Source organism: Eptatretus burgeri, chromosome 5, assembly GCF_056783735.1.
Source record: "Eptatretus burgeri isolate ZD-2024b chromosome 5, Ebu_testis_v1, whole genome shotgun sequence".
Classification (NCBI taxonomy): domain Eukaryota; kingdom Metazoa; phylum Chordata; class Myxini; order Myxiniformes; family Myxinidae; genus Eptatretus; species Eptatretus burgeri.
This window is the reverse complement of record NC_140965.1, coordinates 88461490-88471489: the sequence shown is the minus strand read 5'-3', so window position 1 is coordinate 88471489 and position 10000 is coordinate 88461490. Positions and strand designations below refer to the sequence as shown.

The window sequence follows — 10000 nt, the reverse complement described above, 5'->3', positions numbered from 1 at the left end:
TCTCTCTCTCTCTCTCTGTGTCTCTCTCTCACATCTCTCACATCTCTCAAAAATATGTTTGATTATAAGTTTTACTGAAATTAAGAAAAAAAAATTAAATTGTAATAATACAAGTTGCATTACAATCATTTACATGGGAAGTTATATGGAATATTTTATGAAATATATAAAGCTCTTTCTAACCCATGACTCACTCACAAATATATAAATATTTGGTACTTTCTGAGTGGACTAAAAGGATGAAATTTAGTATCTCAATGTAACTCGAAGACATATGGTTCCAGCAAAAAAAAAAAAAAAATTGCATGTCAATCGTCTATTCACTCTCCACTCCCATCCCATAATGTCCATTTCCTTTTCCAGCGGAGTGAATACAAGTTAGTCAATACTACTTACACTTCCAGAAATATTGCTGTGAAACCTCATGAATCCCTACAACTGCGCATGTGCACCTTTCAAAGGGGAATACCGTGTTTGAGATGGAGTAAGCCGGTATCCTGGACACCAACATGTACGTACCAATTCCAGGGATAGAAGAACCGTACCTTTCCGGTTGGCACTACGCCTTCTAGGATTTCTCATTATGATTGTTTCGGCTTTTCATGGGATGGTAACTCATTATAATGTGCTGGGTATACAAATCGTGCTCTGACTTCCTCTTTGATATTGTCCAATATGAATTCAAAGCTGGCTTTCAACACTGTCCATGCAATCAGTGCAATGCAAATCTCTGCCAATTCATCTGTTTTTGGCTGCTGCAGTTGCTGAACGTACCGCAGTAACAAACCTCTCGTGCGTGTGTTTAAACCTGGAGGAAATGACCTGCCATTGGCAGCCTGGACCTAAAGCTCCAAGAAACACAACATACCGTCTGTATTACTGGTATTGTTTTTGTCATTCACTCGAATCATGGATTTTCTTATCGAGTAAGGAGTGAATCTAAATGTTGCATTGTCATCTTGTGCATATAATCAAGCTAAGTTGATATAATTGCCAGCGACTTGAAGTAATTTGCTTCGGGGCATCTACTTATTACATATGTAAAAATGGCTGAAATGTTTTAACCCTCCCTGGCATGCCAGGGTCAAACAAGATAAGATGGTGGGAAGAGGATGTACACGGTACATCACACAAGGCAAGACCCACCAGGCCTGCATCTTCCCGTGTAACGATAGAACGAAATACCTCCTCCTCATCAATGGCTCAAGTTCTACGATGAAAATAAAGCCAAAATCTCTCATTTTCGAGATTGAAGAATACGGTGAGAACAAACAATCAATATTATTCGGATCTACAAAGATCAACATACATCACAACACACCTAAACCCGAACTTTTTTTTATCTTAACATAATCACACCAATTGGCGGGGTATAGTACTCACAGGTACAGTGCGCTCTCCTTTGAGCTGTCTTGTCTGGGTTTGAATCCCTTCCTAAAGATAAAACGTCACCTTGGTGCTTCACAAACAGATACTTGAATCGACGACTGCACCATCCTTTTGAAGGCACTTTAAGCTTGCTATCCCATCTGCTAACATTTGTTGATGGTCATTAAGCTTCCTCCAGTAGCTTTCAAAATGACCACACCATAGTGCACTGGCTATCCTTGCAAAGTTCTAAATTCCTGGCCTCATCTATGGGGGACATTGCATCATCACAATAGCTACACCCCAGAAATAATATAAGCAGAAGCCAAGTTCTACATTGTATAAATGAATAACACGACGTTTTGCTGAAGCTGTGGATAACATGAACTTGTGGACCCAGCAAAAGCCTATTCCTGTTTGAACACTAAGGCTTCAACCTTGGCATGGATGTGGCTCATTCAAGGAACTGTTTGTTTGCATTTGCAGTGAAACCTGCTGCCCCTGTTGGATTCAACATGTCCATAAACAACACTGAACTATTCCTACAGTGGGAGACTCCAAACAACAACCTGAGATTGGAATACATACTTCACTTCTATGGCTCGAAAGTTACCTGGGTATGGGTAATAATGAACAATTACAAAGAAACAACAAACAAATTTATTTGAATGTAATGTGGGGGCAAGTTTCCTCTGGTAACAAGGTGGTGGCAAGCAGTAAGATAGAAAGAACAAGGTGTCCCTGGGAGGAGATGTTACAGGAGTAGAGGAAATGGTAGAATTGAAGGGCCATTATGTCCGCAGATATGGCTGAACATTTGCCCTGTCTGATTTGTGGATGAGGGTAGGAAGGGGAGGTGGGGATGATTAGGTGGAGTCATCATCATCATCATCATCATCATCATCATCATCATCATCATCATCATCATCATCATCATCATTATCATCATCATCGTTTTCCGGCCATTTCCATGCTTGCATGTGTTAGCCGTGGTTAACCGAATGGCTGCTTTCCAGGCTGCACGATCCCTTGCTAGCCCTCTTGTTCGGTTTTTAACTCAAAGATCATCTCTCAGGAACACATCCCATGTTTTCCTCGGAAGGCCTCAAGATCACCTTCCATTCACATTCATATTTATACACCTCTTCACACAACTACCCACCCACATCCTTTCCACATGTGCGAACCATCTCAACCTACCCCTACGCATAACCTCACTCATGCTTTCCACACCTAAGCTATCTCTTAATTCCACATTTGATTTCCTATCCTTCAATGTCACATCCTATCCTTATTTGCATATGCAGTGAATAGGTGATCTCTTAGTAACAATAACTCAATTGGGTTTTCCTCATCTTTTATTAGTCCAAATCAGGTTTCACCGGAGGGGACTCTGGGTTTACTCTGTCTGTCTGTCCATCTGTCTGCCTCACCTGTGCTTTTTCAAACCTCTTTCCCATACCCTCTAACATATTCAACTGAAACTTGGTGAGTGGCTTTATTATGATAAGTTACGGAACAAGCAAACAATTCTTGCTCTGTTTTCTTAATATTTATGTTACTAGCAAATACATCCCATCACTTCACTGACTGGGGTAATAAGGAGCGTGGGGAGAAAGAGAGGAGGGGAGAGAGGGGAGGAAGAGAAGGGATAGGAGGGAGGCAGGGAGGGGGAGAGAAGGGAAAGGAAGCAAGGTGGAGAGAGCGACGCCTCACCAAATGTTGCCCTACACTGCTGGAGGGAGGGTGTGTGTGTGTGTGTGTGTGTGTGTGTGTGTGTGTGTGAAAGAGAGAGAGAGAGAGAGAGAGAGAGAGAGAGAGAGAGAGAGAGAGAGAGAGAGAGAGATAGAGACAAGGGAAGAGAGTGACAGAGGTGTGGGAAGAGAGTGCTGCATTTTATTCGGAGGGGGCTGTGAGGAGAGGACAGAGAGAGAGGAAGAGTGAGTGGGGGGGGGGAGGGAGGAGGAAGAAAGAGAGAGAAAGGAGAGGGGTGGAGGTGGCATGAGCAAAGACAATGATATGTTATGCTTAATGACCAAACACACACACACACACACACACACACACACACACACACACACACACAGTGTCAGAACAGCTGTACACACAAAGACAAAACAGAGTTTGTAAAGTAATCTGCTGGCACATCTGCAAAAACTTCGACATTCCAGTTCCAGAAAAATGGTGGGAACATTTACCAAAAGCAATCACTGAAAACATGGAAGTACCGCTCACGTACGACCTAATGATTCCATTGAGCATGAACAACAAAAAGAGAGTGTTTTGACCAAATATCATACTTAGGTACAAAAAAAGAGAAGGCAATGCTAATTGATGTGTTAATTCCAGTGATTTTGGACTCAACAATACAGAAATCAAGAAAATGACCAAATACCAAGACCTCAAGAATGAAGTGAAAATATCCTGGAAGCTGAAGAATGCCACAGTTGTACCAGTGAAAGATGGAACTCCAGGAATGATGAAGAAGAACCTCACAGAGATATGAAAAAACTATCCTTGGGAATATTACTGCAAACGAACGACAGTTCGAAGCTGTCTGGGGTTCAGTGACGATCCTGAAGAAAGCCATAGGCACAAAACTTTGAGAACAGAAAACGTCACAACTTGGTCTGTGAATTGTGACCCCTTACCGAAATGAAGGTGAATACTTTGAGCCCACCCTGGGAGGACTCCATTCTACATTCTGAAACCCACATATGAAGATACCAATCAACAACACGTACGCACACACACACACACACACACACACACACACACACACACACACACACACACACACACACACACACACACACACACACATCTTGCCTTATATTAGTTGTGTCGAGGCATGAACTAAACGACAAAGACAAGCTGTTGTTAAAATCAGGATGAGCAGTTGACTGTTTATGTGTTCTCTTGTTTCTAACAGAAGTGTTTTGTCATGCCCTCGCCCCCAAATGCCCAGAATGTAACAGTTTCAAACACATTTTATTACTCATTGGACTGTTTTGAACGTGGGGTCCAGAAGGTTTGCCTCCAAGCAAAGCAAGAATATTACGAAAGATTATACAGCGACCTGGTCTGCAGGAACCTTCCTGGTATGATTCTTTATATGCTCATCGAACCTATTTCAACTGCATTGTGCTTAAAATGTAATTTAAACAAGGTCACCTGAAAGATGGAAAGCCTTGGGCTCGTCCAATAGGACGGTGCAAGGATAACTCACTTGCCTTTTAATTACCTTATCTGGGTTCGATTCTCCACCTGATCATAAAGTCTAGGACTGGCACTTTGCAGGCAGGTGTTGCATCAGAGATCAGAGTGCGCTGTTGCCGTCCCTCCGATGTGACGTTAAGCCATGCATCGCTCTGCTGGCATTAGCTGGTAAACCTCAATGATCCCATAAAAGAGGGTATTTCAAAAAAGATTAGGGGAATTGTCACTCACACCCTGAACAATTCCCAAGCATGGAGCCATGTCGCTCACCTTAGAGCAATGGTCCACAGCCAATCCTGAAACAGGGCCTGGACACTCAACAACAACCACAACGACGACGACAACTTGGAGTTAAGTGATACTTTAGTGGGTATTGTAAATGTCTTCCACAACCACCCCCAAAAGAAAATTATCCATGTCTTCAGACAGGTGCTTAACTTGAAGAAACATCTCTTAATATCCCGTTTGTTGTTTTCAGCAGTGAATTTAAGAAAGAGAAAAAGCAAAAACCTGAGATCATACATTTGGGTAACTGCCTGCTGCATAGTTCCAATCATGCTGGTGATTCTACTCCTAAGATTTTGGCATAGGTAAGCAGAACGTCATGACTTGAAAGTAAAATAAATGTTGTTTTTGATCCATGATAGCTGACCATTGATATAGTATACTCGAGTCTCATTATGATGAACGGATAACATTCCATGAACTAATCGTTTTATTGGAATTCGATTTGTGGGATGTTCCTCGTAACGTGATTCGATGCTTGTGACTTGAAGGCAAAGATGTTATATTAATCGATTTCCTCTCATGGAGTTTTTCAAACTTTTATCTCTAGTTTCGTGAGGTTGGTTTGGCCAGATATCCCTGATCCAAGCCGTGCTTTTCTGACCCTGAAACCTTCTGCGAAGGTTGATATGAAGGTGAGTGTGTTCAATGTCTGAGTTATTTCTACAATCCGAAGTGCTGTTCATTCACCTGCGGGAATGAATAAATACAGTTAAGCATGCACAAATCGGAAAGATTTATTTATTCTGTCACTTTAACTTGTCATTTAAACAATGCCCATGTCTTGACCTCTCTTCATCAAGCGAGACATGCAAATCTTTCAAAACCAGGACTATGGACTAATACCTCGACTTACTACCCTCTGCTTAAAATCATTATTATTTTGCATGCTGCCTGTGGCTGCTGGTTGCATCATTGCTGGGAGCGCAGCTGAGCTGCTGATGCAGTGCCCCCTGTTTCCAGTAAGCTGGTACTCATTTTGCAGAAGGAAGGATGACAGGCTGAATCAACCCACCTGGTTTTATTTTGACGGTCGGACAGGGGCTCAAACTCAAGGCCTTGAGATCTTAAGCGAGCCACCTTAACTGTTAGGCAACACCAGGCTTCGCTGATTAAAATGAATAAACTGTTTCATGAATGTCTCCGATTATCACACCATCTTGTGGAGAAGGGGTTGAGGAGATCAAGTGCAGGAGGTAGATTGACCTAGTCTTCTGCATGGACTGGTTCGCCAGGCCTGACATGAGACTTTCACCGATTTAGACAGGAATTTGGGATTTGTTCAGGATGTCGACGATAACTCACCCACTCTTCAGAAAAGACACAGTGGAATCTTAAACGTCAACCACCGAATTCTAGGAGATGGCACACCCAGCTTAATGTCCATCTTTGAGACAACACTCACAATGATGCTTCACCCTGCCTGCAAAACACCAATCCGATAATTTACAGTCAGGTCGGGAATGAAGTACAAACTCGACTACTCAAAGGCAAGTAAGTGTGTTACATCTGCATCATCCTGTTGGACCCCTGATTGCACACCTTAACTCATGGGAACTCTTCCCACACTGTAACAGCCTTGAGACATCTCCTGTAATCATGATTTATTGAACCACAACTTTAATCAACAAAACAAAACAACAAGAAAACGATGTTGTGCAGAGCACAATACTTGCAAAATCCACCCCTCTCCAAAGTTTGCCATGGATACATCAAATTGTCCATTTCATGAAGATTAAAATTAACAATTTTAATCAAAGCTCAGGTCAATCGGATGAAAATTGATTATTTTGCAGATTGAAACTGATAATTTTAGAAATTGACCTTTGACTTCAAAAAGAGTTGGTTTCCAAATTCAGCGATGGATTATGCAGTTGCTGTTTAATTTTCAAGTTAATAGGAAGTAAATTGATGATTTTTCAGTTGAAAATTGACGATTTTAGATGTTTGCCTTTGAGCAGACTTTTGACTTTTTAATCTCAAAAATTGTTGGTTTCCAAAATTCAGTAATGTACTATGCAATTGCTTTTTCATTTTCAACTTAATCGAATGAACATTGACGATTATTCAGAGATAAATTGATGATTTTAGAAGTTTGACCATGAGTTGACCTTTGACCTTTTGACCTCGACTCGTAGCTTTCCTACTTCAGTGACGCAATATGCAAATCTTGTTCAAATTTCAAGTCAATCGGATGAAAATGACGATTTTACAAATTCGACCTCAAGATGACCTTTGACCTCAAAATCAATAGGCTTCTCAGTTGAGACTACCTCTACAATTTGGTAAAGTTTCATGACAATCAGTTTATAATTGTGACCTGTAGGCGATTGACAAACAAACAAATAGACAAACAAGAAGAAGACGTCGTGCAGAGCATGATACTTGCAAAATCCATAAAACAATTTTGACCTCAAAAATAAATGTTGGTTGAATTCATTGACCAAACATGCAACTCCTTTTCAAATTTCAAGTCAATCGGATGAATATTGACAATTGTAGAAATCTGGCCTATGTTGACCTTTTGGCCGATGTGGACTTCCAAAATAATTGGTGGTTGAATTCAGTCCCCAGAATTATATATACTCTTCAAATTTCAAGTCAATTGGATGAAAATTGAGGATTTTAGAAATACCTCCTTAGTTGTTGACCTTTGGCTTATGTTGACCTTTTGGTCCATGTTGACCTCAAAAGCAATTGGCTGGTTGAATTCAGTGACCTGAAGTATAAATCCTCTTCAAATTTCAAGTCAATCAGATGAAAATTGAAGATTTTAGAAATCTCACCTAAATTGTTGACCTTTGGCCGATATTGACCTTTTGGCCAATGTTAACCTCAAAAACAATTGATGGTTGAATTCAGTAAGCTGATATGAAAATCCAGTTCAAATTTCGAGTCAATCGGATGAAAATTGAGGATTTTAGAAATCAGACAAATTTATTGACCTTTGCCCTGTGTTGACCTTTTGACCTCAAAAACAATAAGCTTCTTGCCTCTGACAAACTCTACCACATGGTGAAGTTTCATGAAGATTGGTTTAAAATTGTAACCTGTCGGCGATTGACAAACAGACAGACAGAATCATAAAAATCGACTGACGAATATACTTGAAAAATCTTCGATTTTGCAAGGAAAAAAATGTTTAAAAAGAATAAACTGCAGTAATAGAACCATAGAAAGGGAAAGTGCATAAGAGATGCGAGAGAAGAATTAACTGCATTTATCGAGCTGGATGTTCACCAGGTTTTTGTCCTTCATATGTTTTTTCCCCCACATTTCCACAACAATAATAAACATTTGTGTTTGTTGATGTAGGCGGCCTGTGGATATTGTCAACTGTGTGAATGAGTCTGAAAGATTCCACTTTTCCAAGCCAACAATCAACTTGTATTTGCAATTGAAAGCATCCCATTTCCAGAATCATAATTGCTGATCTTATTTAAAGATGTGAGGATGAACCGTACCAATCACAACATTCGTATGTATTGCAGCTTGGAACAGACAAGAGCAAGAAAGTCAACCCTCTCGACGCATATTCGCACATTGAAGTACTGTCTAACGACAGTAAGTTCTGCAAGGAAATGCAGGGAGGCTTGGAAGACAAAGGTCTGTCTGTTGGGAGTCTGCTCATCCCACGCACAGACATACGAGCCAATGAGACGATCGCTCTTAGGATGGACTAACGAGGCTTCGACCTGTGAAACTGGAGATTTTTCACTTCGGTCATCACATAAATTGGGTCGATGGCGCAGTGAGCCAAACAAAGCACTCGAGACATTATTTGGAGGTTGGAGATAAGCTAAATGGTCTGAAAGTCGATGCTCCTGCGATTTCACTTCTGCTTCATGAAAGTGCATGGCGAACGAGCGGTCACCATACATTTCATTGCTGACGACCTCTTCCTTGAGGTTAACAAGAACAAGGAACTTTGGCACAGGATGAGGCCAATCGGCACATCATGCCTACGCTACACCAAACACCAGATACTATCACCAATGCACATGCCAGCTTGCAACAAGTCTTGCCAATATCCCCACACTCCTCAGTTTCTTATGCATCTAGGTTGTAAGAGATGATCCGGTAAGGCTATGATGACGTTGTGATGAGTGTTTAGAGTTTGCATTTTTGAACGATTTAGTTTGGGAGTGATTTAAGAGGTTTTATAACATTGGTCTACAATGTGTTATATGCTTGTTCACATATTGTTTGAAGAAGAAGGTTAGGAGACATTGATTAAATATCGACGAACACAGTACATGGAACTCAAACCTGGGGCAGGAGCATCATGAGAAAATTGCTCATATTGGAAACACCGAACAAATCAACATTTTCGCCAAGTTTTATTTGTCCTGCAACATTTGCCCGCCATTGATCATCTGGTGATGAACTTGCAATCAACTTTCATTCCTCAGGTGACACATTAGAGACCAGGTGGTGTCAGTGTAGAATTGCTGCCCTGCACCGATTAAAGCCGTTGGGACAATATCTTTTAGTTAAGCAAATGAGAGGGTCACCAATCGAAGATCTGTTGTTTCATTGATATTTTATAATGTATGACGCATAATGAAGCATGAACACACAATGGGACCACGTGATCAATTCTTGTGTAGATTTCTCCATCCAGGGAAGTAGTGCTGTTCGAATTTCTAATTCTTACTTGAGCATTTAAGTTGTATTGATCATGTCTGGGGGAATCTTCTTTGCAGTTGTTCTTTACTTGCTCAGACACATTATACATCTGCTGTTTTATGCTATACAACTACCGTGTATAGTTCAGCAGTACGTACTCTACTTTAACGTAAATAATTTCCTCCCAAGCCCCCGCTACTCCCAAAGACTATGCACAAGACTTGGAAGTTGATGAAAACTTTTGTAAATCTATGTTGCCACGGCCCTTTGGGCTTCAGTGTGACACCCGTGGCTTATGGAGATTTCTTAATCTGTATCATTTACAGAAATGTGGGTGTTGTCGATAAGATGGCATCAGCTCGACTCAGCGAGCTTGGCTGTGACTTGCAAAACTTTAGGAATCTTTAAAACCAGGCCTTCTGCTGGACCACCCTCATTCATGTACAATAAATAATTATTATGTTTTCCAAAAAGAAAAAAAGGCATTACATGTGTTTGC

At 40.9% G+C, this 10000-nt stretch overlaps 1 protein-coding gene across 4 annotated transcripts in view; it reads left to right on the top strand.

Annotated features, from left to right (window-relative positions):
• The window catches only part of LOC147026914 (interleukin-13 receptor subunit alpha-2-like), a 47088-nt gene extending 37106 nt beyond the window's left edge, over nucleotides 1-9982 (top strand). For 3 of the 4 annotated variants that reach the window (XM_085882811.1, XM_085882815.1, XM_085882814.1), the window contains 8 exons: nucleotides 364-511; nucleotides 762-882; nucleotides 1083-1261; nucleotides 1855-1985; nucleotides 4337-4469; nucleotides 5066-5177; nucleotides 5423-5507; nucleotides 8364-9982. In XM_085882811.1, the coding sequence (XP_085738937.1) occupies nucleotides 364-511; nucleotides 762-882; nucleotides 1083-1261; nucleotides 1855-1985; nucleotides 4337-4469; nucleotides 5066-5177; nucleotides 5423-5507; nucleotides 8364-8555 (1101 nt within the window). In that variant the 3' untranslated portion in view covers nucleotides 8556-9982. The remainder of the gene's footprint in view (nucleotides 1-363; nucleotides 512-761; nucleotides 883-1082; nucleotides 1262-1854; nucleotides 1986-4336; nucleotides 4470-5065; nucleotides 5178-5422; nucleotides 5508-8363) is intronic. The other variant, XM_085882813.1, reaches the window with a different exon arrangement.
• Nucleotides 9983-10000: the final 18 nt, after the last annotated feature.